This window comes from Venturia canescens, chromosome 7 (genome assembly GCF_019457755.1).
Source record: "Venturia canescens isolate UGA chromosome 7, ASM1945775v1, whole genome shotgun sequence".
Classification (NCBI taxonomy): domain Eukaryota; kingdom Metazoa; phylum Arthropoda; class Insecta; order Hymenoptera; family Ichneumonidae; genus Venturia; species Venturia canescens.
This window is the reverse complement of record NC_057427.1, coordinates 7,651,455-7,673,382: the sequence shown is the minus strand read 5'-3', so window position 1 is coordinate 7,673,382 and position 21,928 is coordinate 7,651,455. Positions and strand designations below refer to the sequence as shown.

Sequence of the window (21,928 nt, the reverse complement as noted above, 5' to 3'; positions counted from 1 at the left end):
GAGGAGATATTTCATGTCTGCCAGCGGACGCTAATAGCCGGAGAACAGCTCAAAGAGCCTTGATTTTGGCCTGTCACCAAAATGGACAAAAGTTTTTTCACGCGACGCTGAAGTCTGCAACGTTGGAGTCCAATGGACGAAAAAAACATTTGTAATTTATCTATTCTTTTATTTCACGAAGTATCGGTGCAGGTTGAAAAACGAACAATTGCAAATTCGGCAGGGAACGAAATTGGATAAGTACTGGAATTGTTGGAGGTTTTTTTTTAGATCGTTTCGCTGCTGGACTCCAACGTTGCAAACTTCAGCGTCGTGTTTTTTCTTCGGTTTTCTTCAAATCCATTTAATTTGGAGAACGACCTATAACGGTGACAGTAACTCGGTGCCGATGTGCATCGTTCAACGTTTGCATTGAGCAAAACTAAAATTTTCAGGAGAGCAAACTTTGCGGTGAATTAATTTAAAAAGTATGGAAAACAAGACGTTGTTTGCAAAAATTTTCCAGGAAAAAGTATCGCAGTTGCGACGATTATTTTAAATTTTATTTTCCAACGTTGAGAGAGCATCGCGATATTTTACTGCGTGCTGCAGAGAAAAATGTTCCCTCGCAGTGTCGAGGAAGCTCTCGGTAACTGAAATTTTACATTCTATTTATGAAATAAAACTGATCACTTGCGGGCAAATATACATTCCCGAGTTTTTATTAGATCGAAACGCGTTTCGCGGTGCGTTGTACCGAGATATTTCCACAATAAAAATGCAAAAAATGTGTTCCTACTCGTTATACGTGGAGCGCGAAGCCTGCGCAGGAAATGCAACGTGTATATTCTCTGTTGATTGCAAACAAGCGTTTGCAAAACGCTTCAAAGTACAAGGTTACAGTGAAATTAAACCTCCGGTTCATGCATATTTTATGCTCATCTGCCATAAACGGAAGCTTCGAAACAATCAAGAGGCTCAACAGCCACGAAAACCGTGTTTTTTTAAAATTTTCATATTCTCAACTCACCGCATTCATTTAGAAAGTAAATATCCCCGAAACTTTGACCCAAATAATCTTCCACGTCGATCCCACTCGACAGGGAGCTTCCCGGACATAATAATGTTTATTGTAAAAAGCTCTCAGCTCCGAGGCATGAAATTTTAGAGTTCCCACGAATGAGTCACGTGCGCCGAGAAATTTTGTTCGATAAGTTACACCGGCAAGTTGACTCGAAGTATATGAAATGGGAGGTCGCGGAAGGTAAAAATCTTTTCCCTCGAGGGAGACAAGGAGCGTCGGGGGCATAAAGCCGAGTTATATGGGGCCGCTGGTCCTTGAACGCGCGGTTGCGCTACATACGTAAGCGTGTACATATGTGCATAAGGTATAAGAAGATGTAGAGAAAGATATGGGAGGAAGCAGGGGCGCGCAGGAGGGACCTCCGCGGAATTTATCGGCGTTGAAGTTGCCGGTACGAGAGCGAGGTGAGTGAGCAAGGCTAAGAGGGAAAAAGGGCGAAGAGAGGGTGGTTGGGCGTTGCGGCGTAAGTCGGGTTTTAACGAGTAGGTCCCATCTCCTTCCAAATGGGGATATATATCTTCCGTTGGGTGCACTTATCCCTTCTTGGCTGACACCCGCACGAACGAATTAATGGCTCAACTCTGAGCATTCGCTCCTCTCTCGTGTGCACGGGAATGCTCTACGTTATCCGGGCACATGTACGCATACGCCGATGCTTACAAATTACTCAAGCATGAATTTAATCCCGTTTATCAATCGATATGAATCGGCTTGCTGTTTCCTCTCCGTTTACCTGCTCGTGTCTGTATTCTCGCGTCAGAGGATGCGCAAGCTGCTTTGGAATCGGATTTCGCGCTAGTTTCGCGTTTACAATGCCTCGAATGGTGCTGGCTTTTTCGAGTATTCCGATTCGCGTTGGATCATCAATTCCTAATCGGTCCGTGCGACTATTCCGTTGGAGTCGAAGTTGATCTAATTTCAGTCGAGAAATTTGGAGGCTCAAGGGCCGAAGATTCGCGGCTCCCCTCGCGCGCGGCGGCGACGCGCGGGCAGAGACAACAGCCGGAGAAAAGAGGGTCTCGTGACGCGCGAGCGACTCGAGTATAATGGATATTATACGCAGCGATGAGAGTACAAAAGCAGGCCCACCGAGAGGCTTCTTCTGCCGCGGTTGATTTACGGACGCATTAGGGAAAAGGTTTCACAGCCAATGATCGTTACGTTCGTTGCTCCCGCGGCTGCGGCACGATTCTCGAGGAGCTGTAATACGCCGCCACTCTCCGGCCGAGCTTTCCCTTCGGTTGGGAGCGACGGAGGGAGAGAGACTCGGAGAAAAAAAGGAGCGAACGGGCAGGAGGATTGGGGAATAAAAAACTGCGAGAGACACTGCGCCGTCGACGTTTGAGAAGCGAAGAGCCTGAAGCAATCTCGGTAAATGGTATTGCTCATAGCGAACGGGAGTAGTCAGAGCCTGATTTGGTCAGACATGTAGCGAGTAAGGAAAGCTCGTCGTCGTCAAATTCACTCGATTCGATGAACCACCAGGAGCGCGCCCGTTGCTATTTTACTTTCTGCTACGGCATTTCCCGCACACGATTTTTACTTTGAACTTTCAACGTATACTCACTTCCCGGCGACCTGCTGCTCCCCAAAGCGGATAAAGCTTTTCAAGTTCGTTTTACGGAGGGCTTTCTTGTCCGAGGAAATGAGAGAGTCGTACTGAAGCCTCGCGTGGTAAAAGCTGACCAGAAATTTCTGTCGCGGCTTCCGCATGAGATTCCTTTGTCGCAAGGTTCAAGCAAAGATTCTACCTTCGCGAGCACCGCCCCTTCCCTTGCTCATTTCTTTTCGGGCCATAACGGCACAGCAGTCGAACGGCGAGAGCCTCTGACACGTACTAGCTTTTCAGCCAATATGCATCGGGTGACTGAGACTGCGTGGAAGCAGATCAAATTATGGAAACTATAACTTCCCAAGATGAGCGCACACTCGTTTAACCTAGATCATGCCCGAAGGATCGTATTTTATGGCTGTCTAAATTGGATCGATTTTTACTTTCTAATTAAAGATATCATCACTCTAAATTAATATCAGAGTTATTAATTCGATATTGTAAATACATTTTTTCAACTTATCTTTTGGCGAATGAAATTACAAACCGTTAATTAATTGGTGTTTTATGCAAAAAATCGCATTGGAGAGGGCAAAGGGTAAACACAAAAGGAAATGGATCAAGAAAAAAGTAATGATAAAAAGACAGAAGGCTATGGCAGGGATGGACTAAGCGAAGAAGAAACAAAATGGACAAATAAGCAAATGTGAGGTTACGAGTGCTTATTTTATCAATTTCGTTCAATCTTTAACGTATTACTAGTAAGACAATCGTCTCGATTTTTTTCCCAGACCTTCGTTATATGCTTCATTGTTATTGTGTACGTTTTTCATAAACTTCGTAAGAAGCGTTCATTCGTCACATGCGGAAAAATGAACGATTTTTTACGCATAGTCCCTATGCCCTGTGTATATATTTTTCTTCACATTTAAATACCTTTATCTCAATAACCAATAAGACGAACCGTTTAAAATTTGATATGCATGTCAGTCGAGTGGCCATTAAAACTCTGAGTAAATTTCAAGACTTTCTTAATAAAATTGTTTCGTGCATGAACTACTTTAATGTATTTGTCGATTATACTTTCAACGATCTTCCTCGCTTTTCGTCATGTTTTCAATTCCCTCAGCTTTGTGGACATAAAAAGCTGGTCTACCCATAGCGGGTACAAATGAGAGCGGAGGATCTTTCGGGGCTGGTGGTAGGAGAAAGAGAGAGAGAGAGAGAGAAAGAAATGAGCGGTGCCGGCTCGCGTTCGTGAATGAAGAGAGGTACGCGTCGTGAACGCACATACGCCGAGGGTTTTATGTCCCTCTTATTAAATTCCGTGCCAGAAGCGAGAGAATCGTGTGCGGACAGGACAACCAGCAAAAGACGACAACGAAAGGAGAATCGTTTTCTCACACTCGGATTTCCCATTTTAAGGAGCTCCGTGTAACGCATACACACACACACACACACACACGAGTGTAGCTCTAAGGAAATGGAAATGCTTTGAGCTTTACGAAGAATAGGAAAAAATAGAGAATGACGGACAATCTCGGGAGAGTCTTTGTCTCGAATATTGTCGCGTTCAGGGTTTTACACGCTTATTATAATGTCGCCGGTGAAAAGAGGCTTCTCGGCGGAAAATCCTCGAGCACGCGTTTTGAGAAGCCGCGGAGGTGTCGCACCTTTAATTTTTATCGCGTACGTAAATACACGGAGACGCTGAGTCGCGGATCGTTACTTCAATTCGCAAGGCTCGTATCTCTTTCACGCGGACTTGCTCGCCAGCCCCCTTAACAAAAACAACAAAACACGTCACGCTTCCAAAGAGAAATAAGATCCCACCACAGAATGTTCACACTTCCCCGAGGAACTGTGCGGGCACTCGCATGAAACATGAACGGAAAGCGGGCGGTATTCCGAGGGAGCGGAAAAGCTTTGAGAGGTGTTCGGAGCAAAAAGTTTCGGGCGGAATGACGTTCCGGGCTCGTCCCATACGCTCGTCCCTACACCACTTTGGTCAGTTCGTTTGTTTCCTTCTTATTTCCTCAAAATATCATAAAATGCATCGGACAACCCCCGACTTCCGGACGGCATGAAACCTGTTGCAGCACATACTGTCGATAAAAACCAAGTGGCAAAGGAGCGTGTCCTGAACACTGCGAATTGGACAATTAACTGCGTTCGACAAGCACTTTTCGGTGTGCGGGGTTACGTGACGAAAGGTCCCTGGACAAAATATCCTGAGACACAACATCCTCTATTATTTTGTCCAATGATTATTCGCTTTTTTATTGTTTTTATTTATTTACGCCAGGCACGCAGGTAGAACACACTCGCACACACAGACACACATTCGAACATGGTCCCAACATAGTTTTGTTGATAATGATAATAATGATTTCCTTGATTAATAGAGTTAAAAATATCCAAGTCTTATAAGTGTATTAGGATATTTTCAAATCGAACATATTTTATATCAGGAAATTTTGACCCGAGGGGATTTTGTTCGAGGATATTTTTCTTAGGATATTCTGTCTCAGGATCTTTTGATCACACACCTCGGTGTGCATGAACGTCGAGCGATCCCCGTTGAAAGAAGGCAAATTGTACCGAGCGCCTGAGAAACGCTGATTCAAAACTTCTCGACTCAGCTCAATCGCTTCCCACCGCGAATGCTGTTGATCACTCGATTTTTACTCACTTGTAAGACAGCAGCACGGAGACGAAGGTGATTGTGATCGAGACACTCGTCTCCGACGTGATCCAGTAGCGGCATCGGGAATTCGGTGGATACAGGCCTGGATAGCCCGGACTCGCCAGGACGCAATCTTCGTGCAAACAGTCCTCGTACACCCAGTCGCATTCTGTAACAGACAGTGTAATATCCGATTGAACATTTCGCAATATCGTTTCCTCCGAGGTCATCATCCACGTATAGCGAGGTTGAGGAAAGGGCGTACGCAGGGGGCGATATTGGCGGGTGCGACGCCGCGAGTTCTCCGCTCTCGTGGCAACGTACAATGGCCGCGATCCCGCAGCAGATCGCTGACGTATACCAAATGAGATTTACGTTTTGATAAGACTTGGAGTGCGGAAACGGCGGAGGGCGAACGAAGATGAAGATCGGGAATTCGATGCGCACCGATAGCGTCCCTGACCTCGTTAAAAAACGAAAGAAAAGCAGGCGAAAGCAGCTTCGAATCTAGGCTAAAGCAGCGTTCTCGGGCGCCAGGAACTCGGCGAATCGGAAGATTAAACAATTCGTGACAAGTCGCCGCGCTTCTGTTCCCGCCTACGCTTCCTGGTCGTTAGACGTATTATAGCATCACTGAAGAAGTTATGCGCTTGATGAATTCCTCGGAGAATCTCAGGAATGAGGCCACGGACAACGAAGTTGTTGGTGTTGCGCCGTTGCGAGCTCGCTGGTATTGAGCATTCGAGCGAGCATTAAATCAACGGAATTGCATAACTCTCGCTGGTCGATTATGAAACTAAACGAGGAACAGTCTCACTGTTAATTTGATGATTCAATGAAACCCCGAGGCGGAACGTATAAAAGTGGAGATAATAAGATTTTGGCGATATTGATACGACGGTAAGGAACGTTGAGGTTCCCCGGTTGCAATAACGGGAGTTTCGTCTTTTGGCGGTGAATTTTTATTGCCCGAAAATCGTCGCCGTCCCGTAGATCGATCGTAAGTTGACTCTAGTGCCAATATCAGTTGCGGGGATGAGATTCGAGCCGGAACACATCCGAGCCAAAAAGTAGAGCAAAGCGAAGCTCGAGGAAAAATCTGCGCTCCTTTCTTCCTTTTCCCCCGCCTCTCGGGCGCTCTCGCTCTCTCCGTGTTTCTCTTTCTCGCTCGCCGTTTTCACTCCGTGAATAAGCGATGACGCGCGCGCTCTTCGCAAAGATGCATAGCCGTACGCCGCGCTCCGTGCTGTTCCAGAAGTTATGAGCAAGTCTTCTCGCTGTTACACTACCGAAAGTTCTTCATTCCGGGCCGCGCCGCCTCTCTTTCCTCTGTTTCGACGTGCAACGCGTAGCTCTCATCGATAACCTCCGCTATGTTCTCCCGAGCGAAGCCCAGCACCGAATTTGGAACGAGACTTGTTCGGATCCACGCCGCGGCCGATTTGATCGGAGGGAAATTAATTACGTACCGCTGGAACGCGTACCAGACCCGCTAGCCAGATCGTAAATCATTGCAATTTTAGCCGCGCAGCTTTTGCTAAGTTTCGTACTTTCCGCGTGCCAATTTTGGCGGGTGACAAAAATGGGAGAGCTCGCGGCGAGGGGCGGATGGGTGAACGCGGAAAATGAACGAGACACTCGCGAGGCACGTTTCCTGCATTGCTTTCCCGACGATTATACCGCAGTTTTCGAGTTTTAACATTTTTCTCGCGCCTCAATTATCATGGCGACATTCCGACCTGGGCAAACGCGCCTAGAACACTATTCGTCCTTTTATTTCACACCGCGAGTCGTGCGATTGAGAAAACCGTGTTTCCCCGCAACGATAAAAACCCTCGGAGCAAGCCACGCTCCACAGAACCCTTGAAAGCGTTGCCCTTCTACGAAAAAGTTCAAATTCGAACATGAGTGGATTTGGAAGCTGGAGGAACATACGCGAGAAAGTAATTTGCTGGCGTCAACGAAAAATTTTTCTTGTCCAGTGGCTTTTCCCCTAATGGGCAATTATTTTTTTGCTGATGGATATTCCCAACGACGAATGGCCAAAACTATTAGGAAAGCCTCCTCGCCGGACTCGAAGCGTTTCCTGACCGATTTCCCCTTTCGTGTCCACTCTCCTCTCATTCGTTTTTCATGGAAAAGAGGCAGAGAGGAGTGAGACGGGGAGAGCGCGAGAGTCGAAGAGGCGTGGAGAACGCGAGTGCGCTGCATCAGACCGAATAACGTTTTCACTCGCGGAGCTCTTTCCAATTTGCCTGATTCTCGGCAATGTTCTCTTAGCTTTTTCACGATAATATAGCCATCAAATTTATTTCAATGACAGCCGAGTAAAGGGCGCAAATATGAGAACGGGCGAAGCGTCCCGTTCGTTGAAAGTGTCTGTGCATTAAACGATGTTTGATAAGCTTTTTATGCGCGCGTGTTTCTCGAGGCCAGCGAGTCCGAAGCCGGCGTGCAACAATTGCAAAATGCGATTCGGTTGTGGAGCGAAGTTACTTGGAGAATCGTCGCTCGTGTTTACACAGTTAACGGAAAGCGGGTTTCCAGCTTGGGAGAGTAGACGGGGGTCTGCACTTTGGTATTAACGTTGCCGAAAAGGCGTGCGCGCCCGATGCATGCAGAAAACGAAGGGAACCGCGACGACGACGAGGACGATGGGGGTGAAAAGCCAAGACCGCGCTGAGAGCTAAATGGTTCTGGCTCGAGAGGCTCCCCGGCAACAGCAGAACCAGCAATCCTTATTCGGTTAAGCCCCAGACTGTCCTCCACTTAACCTCGCATAATTTTCCTCCTAACCAACGTAAAATTACGTCCTCTGCTTGCCCAAGGAAGTTCGTAGAAACGTAAGCACACGAGGACGGGATCTTTCCGGTGCGGCGCGCGGCAACGCGCTCCGTCGCGTTCACATGCCACAAATTAGCTTTCCACTAAAGTGTATATACGTGCATCCATGTCCGTCCGTGACATCTGTGATTCTCCACAAAAATTCTACTCTCTCGGGGACAAACAGAAGCGCGACGAATACCCTCATTCGCAGTTTTCATTAACTCCGGCCATGAAAATACCTCGGAATGGACGACGAGAGAAAACAATCCTAAAAATCGAAATTCACTGCTCTTCCTCGTCACATCTCCGATCATATATTTCCTCAGTTTTTTGTGTCAGCAATGAACCTTCGAAATTCCGAACATTCTTCCAACCACTTGGCGACATCGAAGAAGACATCGAGAAGAATCACGAGACATTCTTCCCCTGAGAAGGTGCTTCCCACAGCAGGGATCCGTTGAAAAAATGTATTCGAAAAAGCCAACACGAGTCGGGCTAATACGAAGTCTGAATAATAGCGACGTTTCTAATAACAGAGGCAAACTCCGGATAGCTTTGCAGCGCGTGTTATACAGCGGAAAACTTGCTGACCAGACTAGAGCGCAGAGTTTACGTTTACGCGTTTGCTTCGCTACGTTATGGTATTGGGCTTTCGGGGGGGCATGGAGCACGGAGCTAGAAGCACCCTGGAACGGAGACAGAGAAATGCTAAGCTTGTGTACCGAAGTAGAGCGCCCAGTACCAATTTCGTAAATTTCTCTTCCTCGTACGTATCACACTTTAGTGTTGCACGTCGCAATCCTCTGGAGTTTAGTCGGAGCTTCGTACATGCCGCAGCTCCATGCAATTATTAAGTGCAAAGACGCTCGGCGCATTTTCCTGCGGAGTATTAACAACGCGGATGAAAAATTTGGCCGCATTTTCAGCCGCGTTTCGCACCACCGAGAGTATCAAATTTTTTACAATCCGAGCCTCGTCAGCGTCTCTTGTAATATTCAAACGAAAGCTTCGTTAAAACTGAAAAGAAATAAACGATTGTACCCATTCCACCGACTTCGTATTCGCATTAATCACGCATGTTTGGAGTTCGAGTTTTCGCAATTGTAATAATGCAGAATTCTCGGGGTAATTTGAAGTTTGTACAGGAAATATATGGCAATGGTGAAACCAGGCGGAGGCAAAATATATGCGCTTACCGGTATTGTTGACGGGCTTCCCATTTTTCACAGGCCATCCAACGGAGGTGCTCGAATTCGAAGCGAAACTGAAGTACGCCAGAAACTGAGATCTCGTTGTGTTTTGGTTAACTCTGAAAAGAGAGAAGGTATACATTTATGGAATATATCGCGAGAGCATTTTCGTGATATGCCTATCAAAACACGTGCGCGGCCGCATTGCATTGAGAGTTATTCGCGAGCGATTTTATTTTCCAGCGTACAATGAAATATAGTCGGTAACGTTTTTCTTTTATGCACTCGTCATGGAAAAGAGTAGAAACAACATTATGATGAAACGTAAGCGAGAAAACGGAGTACGGAGATCGAACTGTAGAGCCACGGGCACGCTTTTTAAGCGTTTTTCCTCCCGGCGTCCAGCCCCTCCCCCGCGGAGTCTCGGCCTCCAGGTTTTTCGCCAGGAAGAACAATGGACTTGACTTTGGCTCACGGTTTTCTCTTGTTTTTATGCTTCTTTTATCATTGATGATTGCAAAACGCATTCATCGTGAATTCCTTTGCAAGAACGAAGGATGAACGTTTGAAAAGCGGTTGCATGCTCGCGAAGGGAGGAGAAGAAAGGAGCAAGCGAAATGAAGAAAGTGAAATGTTTCCTCCCGCTTAGGTATTTTGTCAGAAATATCTTGCCGCGCGCGTTTCCTCGGGGTCTTGTAGTACCTTAGTCCTTCTCTCCTTCAGCGCTCCATTCCTTTTATTGCTTTTTTATCCCCCGACCCCGCGCCCCTCGTATCCCTTCGCCTCGCTCCCGCGCACCTGATTTTCTCTCGCGCCAGTGCGCACATCTTGGAAAAACATCTTTTTCCTCGAGGTTTGAAACTCCCGACCGAGCGGAGAGAGCTTTCCCACTTGAAAACGGGCATCATTGGAATCTTATTTATCATCCGATGGAAATTTGTCCGTAACCGAGACTTCGTCTCGGCTTCAACGCTCCTCTCCCTCCAGCTTTCTCATTCACCGTTTTTTCCGTTTTTTACGTCTTTACTTTTTCACCCGATGTTCTCAACAGAGCCAAGAATTTCACAGACTGTCGATAAACCGAAAAAAGCTGCTGCCCGTATACAAGCATTTCGCACTTTCGTTTAAACGATTACACTTTTTTCCGTCATCCCCTTTTTCATTCATTTTTCAATACTTTTGCACTCTCATTTTCTTCAATTTCCTCAATTTATCCATCCAGAAGGCATCGACATACTTTACACTTGCCGAGCATCTCTTTCAACCGGAAGATCTGCAATCGCGAACTGCATTTTTTCAAACAATCGATTCCGCTTATTCTTCGCTGATTTATGTTGAGAATCTCCGTTTGACGAGTCCAGGCAATTGTTTTTAGTTTCTGGATTATTGTTTCTCTCGCGAAGTAACGTTTTCCGATCTTTTGTAGTTGTTGCGATATAGAAAATTTGAAAAGCTCAACAATGTATAATCGAGAGACCGGGGAAGGTTTGTCTTTAATGGAGTTTATACAGAGCTTCCCCGCCTCAAAATTACTTTTTGTTCTCAAGATGTGCTTCGAACTAAGTTTGAATTTCTCTCCGGGGATCACTGTCAGATCCTTGGCGAAATGAAGCGAGAGACGCGACGAGGAACAAAAGAAAAAACGAAACCGTACAGACGCTCGGACGAGAGTCGCTCCAATGGATAAACTTTCGTTCCGTCTTGGTTAACGAATTATTTGTATACAAGCGTGCTCATTAAGTCGATTAATCGGTTACTCGCAATAAGTGCAAATGCTATAGATACGCATGGATGAAAAACGGTTTCCTATTTTCCTCGGAGACTTTCAACATTTCCTGAAAACAGCCACGTTCGTCTCTGGCGGGAGAAAAGGGACGCGGAGCTCTTATTTTTCTCGAATGCTCAACCGTTTCGTGAGAATATTTCTAATAGTCGACTTTTTAATGAAAACGTTTCGGAACGAAGGGAAGGGGACTCGCCGAGTCCGTAGCGCGGTTATTCCGTAAGGAACTTTCTCAAATATATCAACGAATGATTATTTTTGTCGTTTTTTTTTCGTAATGTTAACATTCAACTCATCACTGTAATGGGATGGAATAAGATGACGGATGAACGAGCCTGGAAAATAAAAGTCGATCGAATCGATTTGCGAAGGACACGAGCATCCCTTTAATTGGGTATGTTTTCTTTGGTGTTACAACGATCGGTGTTTTAGCCCTCGGGCATTAATATTCAGTCCACATTGAACGTGGAGTTGATGCATAAAAAACACGAGTTTCATCGAACGTACGGCAGCGCCTCGTTTCGTAATTGTTTTTTCTGGGTAATTAAGGTTTTTACGATCAGCAATTTTACGAGCAGTGGAGCATGGTTTTTCTGCAGTTCCTATATTCGACGTATTTTCCTTCTATTGTTTGCTGGAGTGTTTCGCGTATCCGTTCTCTTTTACATACGTGTGCTTCAACCTTTTTTCCCCTCCACCATCGAAATATCCAATTAATGGATGGCAAAAAGTGCAGAAATACGTATTTATCCGAGTGCAACGTCGCTGAACACAAATCCCGAAAAACCATTTTAATTGACAGTTTGAAAAAAATTGTCAGTGCATATTGTGGAGCTTCTCCGAGTAGGAACTCTCAGTAAATATTTCAGAAAGCTACCGAAACTCTCGGACAAAGCGCTCGCAAATTATCGGCCTTGTTGAGCTAAAAAAATTCGACGGAAAATGAAATGTCTGTTTTTATTTGATCTAAAACTCGATAATCGTTCCAGGAATAAAAGTCGCGATACTGTTCTCTCGAAAAAGCATGTTCCCGGCTTACCGTACGCTAATCTTTTGAGCCGAACGAACATACGTGGCCCGTGGGCTGGCTAATGAAAGAAGAAAAACGTAATGAGATTGAATTCGCACCAGTGAGAGAGATGGGGCAGGGAAAATGTAGGGCTGTGCGAGAAAAGAGCTTGCTGCCGGAGAAAGTAAAGCTCGCGCGCGCGCGCAGCGTTGACGTTAACACAGAGAAACAGTAACTTCGGTAGCCCGTGGCTCTCTTGGTGCGCGTATATTTGCGCAGCTCTCTTTCTTCCCGGGTGCTTGAGTCTCTTTGATGCTTTTACGCTCTCGGCACGTCGTCCGTGCCGAGTGCACACTCCGCGGATGCGGGGCTTATTTAAAAAAACGCTTTTCGAAATCCTCCCTGCCTAGCGGCCAGTAAATGAGGTCTTGGCTGAATTGAAAATTTGATAAGCTGCGCGCTGTAGCTTGAAAAATGTCGGTTGCTAAATGAATTTCGTCTCGTTGGGCTTTCAATTAAAAAATCGACAACGACGATCTGTGGGGCAAGCGAGGCTTTTGACGCTTCTTCGTAGCAGAACAGGGCGGCGAAACAAGCCGGAGTACAACGCGGTGAATGCTGCTCAACGAAGTCGTCACAGTTTTTCGAGAGTCGTCGATATGGAAAGTTGGCCGCGTCCCTTCACCCTGTGAGCCAGGATGTCCGGACACACTTTTAAAGACGCCGGAGTTCGCATCCACAGGGTAAAAGCCTCCAGTGTTACAGGCTATTTTCAACATACCTCGGATGCTTGACCTCTGAGCCGAAGGCTCCAAGAACCATAGCAAGACGAAGAAAAAGAGGAAGGAGGAGGCGAGCGACTACGGGTTCTCTTATTCTCTCCAAGCTTCTAGAGATATCGGACGAGAGAGTATCTAAATATTTATAGTCTCCCGGATGTCGAATTCCGCCGCAGGATGCTTACCGCCTTGCGCTCTTGATGCTGCTCTTGCCCGTTGGTCGGTTACACCAACCAGTCAGCTTCGGCAAATAGCAACATATACATTTAACGTTGTACACGAGTTGGTTGAAACTACAAGATAGTGGATTTCCAAATAAGTTAAATGGTCAATAATGTGAACATTGTTTCGGAACGAAATTTAAGGGGGTCCTGCATTCAGAAGTGAAAAATCGATTGTTTTCGGGAATGTTTGTAGGAAAGGAAATAACTCACTATAGCGAACTTTTCGGTGTATTTTCAAGGATATTTCAAGAGTACAAAAACATTGTTTTAATGTGAGACATACTAATTTGCACATGGTTTATGATCAAGGTCTGATTGTCGAAGTTTCTCAGCTACGTACAATGTGGAGATCGCAATTATCGTCTGCAACGAAAATTCTACATTTTTTTTCATTTTCATATATTTTCCTTTCATATGGACCTATAGAAACCCGAAAAAATATCGAAATTCTATATTTTTAGCGTATTTGAAATGACGATGTATCTAAAGAAAAAGAATATCACTTCAACGTGCTGTAAACATTGGATTTCGCAATTTTTTTGGGTTTTTATAGGCTCGGATGGGTGAATAATATATGAAAATGGATAAATAATTTGGAATTTTTGTTGCAGACAATAATTACGATCTCCATTCTGTACACAGCTGAGAAACTTCGACAATCAGACTTGGTGCATAAGCCACGTACAAATTAGTATTTCTCGCATTATAAAAAGTTCGCTATGGTGAGTTATTTCCTATGCTGAAAACAATCGATTTTTTTGACTTTCTAAAGCAGGACGCTCCTTAAGGACGAGCAGTCTGAAACGTTTTATCGATCGATTTCGTTTTTCCTCATGGAACAAAAGTCGAGTTCGCAGAAGATAAATGTAGTGGAACACGAAACTTCCTGGTTGCAGAGTAAAGTAAAAATTGTCCGAGACAATCGGAAGAACGAAACTGAAAAAAGCAACGCATTCGATGCCTGCGGAGTGTCCTCGCGGATATTAAAGTCATTTCCTTCGTGTCCATATTCATTTTCGCTAATTGGATTAAAGATCGTTTGCACTGCTCGCGGAATAAAAACTGCTCCGAGCCTCCAAATATAGAGAAAATCTTTATTGAGTTGAAAATAATTTGACGCTTGACACGCGGTGGAAGGAAATATGATCGGTGCTGCGATACTGACTGCCGGTAACGAATCCGCTTGGCGCATTGTCTGCCAGAGTTTTAGCCCGACTCCGTTTATTCGTTGTTTCGCGAGGAGAACCGCCGCTGCGTTCACCTTCCGCGAGCGTGTCACGATCCCGTCAGGGGGACAAAAAACTACACCGGTATCTCTTGACGTTTTTGTTGTTTTTGTCTCCTCCGTACAAGAGCAGGCTGAAGAGAGGAGTCAGGGAGAGAAAGAGAGCGCGGGGTGAATCGATACTGTGCCGTCGGGTGGTTTGCGCTCGTGCGATATGGGCGGGTCGCTTCTATAGTTGTATCGTGACGTACGCAGAGGGAGACAGTCCAGCGAGAAGAGTCAGTTTCGAGCCATCAATCACGATCGATGCAAAATATCGATGTGTTCACGCGTGCGTCCGTGCCCGCGCGTGTGCGGAGGCGGTGAGTTATTTTTTCGCCAGGTTATTTTCAGCGACCGTAAAACCTTTATTTCAGTCATTTTCACGAAGCTGTGCGCGTCGGGAGAGAATGAAAAACTGGGGGATACTTTTTCTGCGTATTCGAAAGGAAGCGGGCGGAAAGGTTTGATCGCGTAGCTGTAGCGAGGGGTCGAAGTTTCCAACAATTTTCCAACCTCTTTCTCTCGTTCGGGATTTTTGACGCGTTGAAATGTCGGCATATTTCACAAACCCGAGGACCGAACTCGATTGACATCCGTCGCGAGCGTTCACACCGTTTTTTCTTCGTCTCCGTCGATTTTCTTCGCCCCCCCCGAATGTTGCAACGCGCGCGACAGCGTAGCTGTAAATATGGAATCACCGGCTCGTCGACCCGCGTTAAATCGGAGGGACTCTTTTCACTCAACTCTCCAAAAACTTGGATAAATTTAAACGAGGAATTTGATGCTGGGCCCTATCATACGTTCAGGCGACGCAAAATTATGAATATTCGTTATAAATGGCTTCCCTCTGCTCCGCGCAGTGCGCCCTCTTTCTCTCTCCCTCGCGGTTGGCCCAGGAAAAGCGAGAGATTTGAACTATTTCAGTGCAGTTTGTCTCCACTCGCCTCACAAGTTCGATATCGAAACTTTTCATGCGCCATTCCCATAACGAATTCCGTGACCGAAATGTTAAAACCCCCTGACAACGAGACCACGTCTCGCGGTAGTGAGCGAATGATGATACTTTTAGGAGCAAAAAAGGGGATATAAACTTGGCGGCAGAGAGAGAGAGAGAGAGAGAGATCGAGGAGGAGCCCGGAGGTGCAAAAACTCTCGTACACTCTCCTCGCAGCTTGTTGACGATCCGGAAAAAAAGGATTTACTCCGTAATAGGTAGAGAGCCAGAAAGCACGGGAGTCATTGTCCTCCGGGTGGGAATCCGTTGACGGCTTTTTGACACAAGCCATAAAAACAGGGCGCTGCTATTCCCGAGTTTTGCCATATAAAAGTCAATGAAAAAGTTAGCCAAACGTTAGGAAATCTGAGTTTCCATGAAACCACGGATATTCATCGACTGTGTACTCATTTTCCACGAGCTACGACTTCGGAATCAGCCCAATGACTGTCCTCAATCTCCGCACGAAAATATTCCTGCACCGATGAACCCAACGGTCATACTCCATCCTCCGGAGAATGTGAGAGTAAGAGGGAGGAGGCAACTCTACGAATACGTAGGGAGAAGACGAAGGGTGCGGGAGCGGTTAAACGCGCTGGTATCGGCGGCAGCGACTACCGCGACGACGACGACACCGACGAGGTAACATCCATAAATATTTGATGAGGAGCGTAACGAAGCATTACGAGGTCGATGACCTTCCCTGTACTCGCCGCATGCTCCGTCCATCTAACTCTCCATTCCGTCTCACACGTATTCAGCCCTTATTACTCCCGGTTTCTCAGCGTGTAAAACCAATTAGGCGAAATAAACAACGATCTCGGCAGGTACGCCTCGCGCCCGGACGTGGAAAGAATTATAAAGTAAATCCTGTAATGAATTTTACGCTAAGAATTACCGCGCACGCTCGCGAACGGAGGGAAAACGTAATTCTATTTATTAGCGTTACATAACTTTTTACGGGGATATTCAAATTTGGAGGATCGATGAGAATTTCAGTGGAATTACCTCCGAGAAAGGAGAGCTCCTTTTGAAATTTTCCTGCATAATTTCTTCCGTGAAGCATTGGGGGAGAGACCGCTCCGGATAAAACAACGAGACAAAGATCTCTTCGACGAAAACGCATTATATCCAATGTAATTACAGATCTCCTTTATACCGAGCTCGTCTTTGTGCACGGCACTCTTATTGTTACGAATAATTGACTAAGTGAAATAATTTTCTCGATTTGAAGATAAACTTTGTAGCTAGCTCCAATTATATGGGAATTTATGGAGGTATCGTACTTACTGCATGTACAGAGTTGCCTCGGGTTTGTCGGAGAATAGAACGACAGGTTGCTGGAAGCGTACATTGGCACCGCAAACTCGAGCTCCACCCTCGAGCTGTAGCCAGCCACCTTCGCATCTGCAAGCATAAAAGAAGGAGAATTTTTACCCCGGTACAATTACGCAATGCACTATTCCGGGAATTTTTCTTTTTTTTATTCCACTTTATCGAAGCAATATCCGAGGAATCGTTGTGGAATATACTACGAGCAAAATAAAACCGATGCCATTCTCCTTCCGACTCTACTGTTCCTCCGACCTTTCGTCCTCGTTTGTTTCCTTCACGGTAGCAGAGAATATTGGCAAAAAATTGACGGGGGTCAATCGAACGTCGAAGTTTTTCCATTTCGGGTACTCCGGAGCGCTCGGAACGCCCGTGCAAAGCACCCCCCGTCAACCCTCGTCATTCTAAACCCCGCATTTGGAGGAGCAGTTTTTTCTGAATTTGAAATTGTAAACACCAATTTTTCTAGACGATCTGACGCTTGTCTTAATTTCTCAGCGACCTGTCCCATCCTCAGATTCAATTATATTTTCACTCGATTGCGACGTTTCGCTCTTCTGGCTTTTTACCTGCTGCTTGCTGGAACCTCAAGAACTCTCAGTCGATGAACGAAGCAGCCGATACCATTGGACAATTACGTTTGCAATGAGCATGTATTCGGAGCTGATAAATATATGCTTGATTAAAGGGTAAGCGAGTGAATGAAGGGGAGGATGAGAGGGCAGCTCGCGTATATAGCTCGAGCTATGGAATTGCCTTTGTGTGCAGTAGCTCATCCGCGGCTTGATACAATCCGCACAAGCGGGTTCCATTGTTGGTGAGCCGAACTGGAGGAAGCTTTCGGAGGTCCTGGACCTCAGTTCCGATATAGTATACGACTCGGTCTCTCTCTCTCTCTCTCTCTCGGTGGATCTTTGCACCGACTATTGTCTCGAATGTACCGGCTTTGAATTAATTGTGGGAGTTCGGAGTTCGCGACCCATGGTCTCTCGACAAAGTGCGAGGGAGCCGAGCCCAGAGTATGTTCGTCAGGCGTAGGCTAAAGGGGAGAACGAGAGATCGCGGTGTTCTGGTTTTCTCTCTCTCTCTCTCTCTCTTCTCTCTTTCGTCTCAAAGTCTCACAACAGCTCGCTTCTTGTCATTAGGCTCTCCTTTTCCGAGGCGCGCGCACACACCTGCATTTCTATTGTGGAATGAAATTCGACGGAAGAAACTTGTAACGCATCAAACAAGCGTGAGAATAGTTGACAAAAGCGCAGCGATGGCAACTCGAAATCAGGTCGGGAGGTACGATGACGAGTTTGGGGGACTCGGAAGATTATTTATGCGTGTTTAATTACGGTTTTACTTGTAATTCAGGCGATCCTAAAAACAACGCGATATTCGTTTACATCATCCGATGATTGAACGATGAATTCAAAGATATGAATCTTCTCTCTGATGTCGTAAGAAGACAATTAATTACGAGACCATTTAACGAATTGAGAAGGAGAGAACAATAAAAATTGGGATAAGTCAATTACTTTATATTTTTTTCATTAAATATCAATTTGCTTGGAAATGAAAAATTGATATTTTCGGGATGACGAATCAGCCGAACGTTCTCGTTGATTTCGAACTCAAGAAATCGATCACGACACAATTACTTTCCGAGCAAATCGATGTGTTGACTGACTGTTTTTTTTTTTTTTTTTTTTTTTTTTTTCAAAGAAAAACATTCGAGTGCTAGCGATTTTGCGAATTGTTTTCTATTTTTACGATCGAAAGATGTGACCGAAGTACGACGATGGCGCGAATAACAGTTTTTTCCCTCTTAATAAGTATTTCCGTTAAAATTAAGCAACCCCTGAAAACCTCAAGTTTTTTCAGCACAAAGTCTCGAGTACCGAGCGAATGACACTCGAGTTCATCGTCCGTTTGACTCTCGCTTCGCATCTCTGCGAAAATCGCTCGTCGAGAAACGCGATTTATGAATCAAGTAGAAGCACCGTGTAGCATATGAAAATTAAACGGATGGGAATTGGTCGGGCGTGTCGGTTGGACATAGCGATAGCCCGTGGAACCTCCGCAACGCGAGTGTGTGTGTGTGTGTTTATCGGAAAAATAAATGTGTTCTGTTTGGACACGATCGGCGAGAACGTGCGCGATGTTCTTTCGAGCGAAACAAATCAAAGCGGACGGTGAAAACGTTTTCGGGCCAAAGAGTAGCTGCGCGAAGGAAACTCTCGGGCTACATGCGCGCGGCAACGTCGACGACTGTAGAATGAGAGACAACTCGTGTTCTCCAGCGAACCGGTTCTCGTGTCTGAGCATACACGAATGTTGCTACTGCAGTTAGTCGAACGTAAACCGTTCGCTTGCGCTACATCGACTCGTACTTGACATACCTATAAACACTCGCAATATTCAGCTTCGCCTTTCTATACCTTCTTTCTTCGCTCTGTACCTGCTCCAGCGAGAACGTCGGGAGCTATTCGAACACGGGCTCTTCCGACCCGATCGAACGCTTTCGGATATTCGCGTTATTACCATTTTCCATCTTCCGTTTGTTCCTCCTGAGAGTTGTGTGAAAAAGAGAAACAAAAACGTTGAAACGAAAAGTCAACGTGAGGTTCATGAGGTCGAGAAATATATCGATCTTCGTGACAATATAACTTTGCGCTCCGGCTCATGCTTATTCTTCAAAAAACAATCCTCAACTTCGATATTCAAGGATTTCAATGCGCGCACGAAATTTCCTGTGTAAATATAGAGAAGAATTATAGACACTACGAGAATCAGTATCCACAGAGGCAGAGGGATTCGCTCTCTGAGCGAAGTCGCACACTCGACGATGCTGAATTCATTCGACCTTGTTGCCCCGAGGGAATTCGTGTCCTGTGTATCCTCTCTCTGTTTTTCTCTCTCGCTCTCTCGGTTCGTACGAATATATAACGTTTGTGATACATATCAGAAACAGAGACATCGATTCATACATGCACTCTTGAATTTATCGATGCGTATCTCGTCTCGTTGGAACAGAGAGCCTTCCGTTTGTTTGTAAATCGAACGACACGCAGACGGGATTTTCAGAGTGTTGGCGGTTACATATTTTTGGACAAGCGAGTTGGACCTCGCTCATTTAACGCTTGACGAATTCTCGAGCTGTTTCCTTCGGGAAGCTCACTAAATTCTCGACGAAATTCCGTGGCTGAACCTCATTAGAATGAATTTGAATATTTTCAGTTAACGAAGAGTAAAAAATGCTTATTTTCATTGTTGCGGGCACACTGAATGGGTTTACGCGTGCATGCAATCCTGCTAATTGGGCGAATCGAGTCGATAAATTAAATTCACTGGAACATCAATATTCGAGGGGAAGCGGGAAAATATATCGGGAATTTTGATGCAACGCACAAATATTTTCATCAATATGTATATCAATCGAGGATACTTGAGAATGCAGAGTAAGCGGCGGACAGGATAATCGATGCTCGAGGGAATTACTTTGGCCGCGGTCCCTTGAAAAATGCATTTTTTTTTCTGGAATCGCGCTAAATATGCATAAATTCTCGAAAGCGATGACTCGCCGCGCACTCGTTTCGCGATTACCGAGAACCGTGGAGAGTCCATTAAAAAAACGTCGAAACAGTGCGCATTAATTATTTCTTGTTTATTCAAACGGAACACTGATCACCGGGTCATTTGAATAGTTATGGAAAAAGCGAACCCGCTCCCCGAATAACTTGGGCAGTTTGGCCGCACGATTCTCGTGCCGTGGCACAATAGTGCGCGTTTACACGTGGAGTTTACGTATAAAAAAGGTAAAAGCGTAAGCGGCTATCGCACATAGACTCTGTACGAGCTCTATCGCGGGCGCGACGCATTCATCGTTTGTTTGTCACAGGGAATGGAGGGAGCGAACGAGAGAGAGAGGGCGCAAGCTGCGTCATGAGAGCGTCAGGCGTGAAATCACGTTTCTAACGATCGACATTTCTTTTTCAACTATATGTGTAAGCGAGAAACGCACAGCGAGAATGTCCACATTGACGAATACGGACGGGCTAAATGGCCACATGGATTTCTGCAGCAAACGAGAGCTGGCTGCGAGCGACCAAAATTTACGAGTTAAATCGCCCAAGTTGCACGCTTTTGTTGGACGCTACTCGATACGTCGTTACATAAAATGATCCTCACTTGGCTGATACGCGCACCCCGCTCGTGGCACTCGGCCATGAGGTCCCCGCGAGTTCACATTTTCCATCGGCATTTGCACTCTGCACGCTTTCCAATCTCTGTACCAACGTGCGTCTACACATTTTTCACTGGATATGCGTGTCGACCAAAGCGAATTTCGGCGAGCAACGGACCCTCGACGAGCAGCCTGATTGCCGTACGCGTCGCGTCACCCCAACGCGGCGATGGCGCGATGTAAACATGGGAAAATATTGACTCGGCGATTTTTTAACAAGTTACGCACTCGCACTCGAGAGATGGGCCAGCACTTGGTTGGGTGATCGCTTCGACGCTCACGGGCTCGAGTTTCGATCGCTCAGCCGGAGCAGTCGGATTCTCCACGGCTGCATAACCAACTGTTCTTCGCCTTGGCAGCGCCATTTCCCGGTTAGGTTTCTCGTCCGGGGCTACGAGAGCAGAGGATAAGCGAGCGCGAGAGCAGGGAGAAAAAGAGGAGAAAGACGAGATTTCCAGCTCGCCGCGGTAGCAGAGTCAGCCTCGGTTGTTCGAGCCAGGCCTCTCTCGCTCTCGGCACATTGTCGTAATGCAGAAAGTTGGGAAATTGAATGTGAAGTTTTGAGAAAACACGCTGCTCCGCGAGTTTCCCCGTTGCGTCCAGACGAGCGAGTTTACACGGGAAACATGCTGTATATGCGCTTGCAGCTGTAAGAGTCCACACACGTGTTCGCCTCTCTGTGCACGAGTATGTGTGTTGTCAAAGCGGAAAACCAGGCCCTCTGCGGATACGAGAGAACGAGAGTAAAGTCGCCGCCGTCGTCGTCGTCGTCGTTGCGCTCTCTCGCTGCTACATCAGAGAACGAATGGACTAACCCTACGACGGGAGGAAAATCGTTACGCGTCGCTCCTTCCGGTCTCAGTGCTCTCCGGACTGCGCTCTGTATGTTCCTATCTGTATATGTTTCATTTATTTCTACTGAAAAAGCTCCTCTCTGTCCAACTGTGTACCATAGCTGTTAATGAGGATGGATCCGGGAGAGGCCGCAGAAG

The 21,928-nt window shown here is 46.1% G+C and overlaps 1 protein-coding gene across 3 annotated transcripts in view; it reads right to left on the bottom strand.

Annotated features, from left to right (window-relative positions):
• LOC122414158 (uncharacterized) overlaps window positions 1-21,928 on the bottom strand; it is a 109,263-nt gene that overhangs the window by 27,751 nt on the left and 59,584 nt on the right. For all 3 annotated transcript variants that reach the window (XM_043425093.1, XM_043425094.1, XM_043425095.1), the window contains exons 6-8: window positions 16,664-16,780; window positions 9,324-9,436; window positions 5,308-5,470 (exon numbers count right to left, since the gene is read on the bottom strand). In XM_043425093.1, coding sequence (XP_043281028.1) covers window positions 5,308-5,470; window positions 9,324-9,436; window positions 16,664-16,780 — 393 coding nt within the window. The remainder of the gene's footprint in view (window positions 1-5,307; window positions 5,471-9,323; window positions 9,437-16,663; window positions 16,781-21,928) is intronic.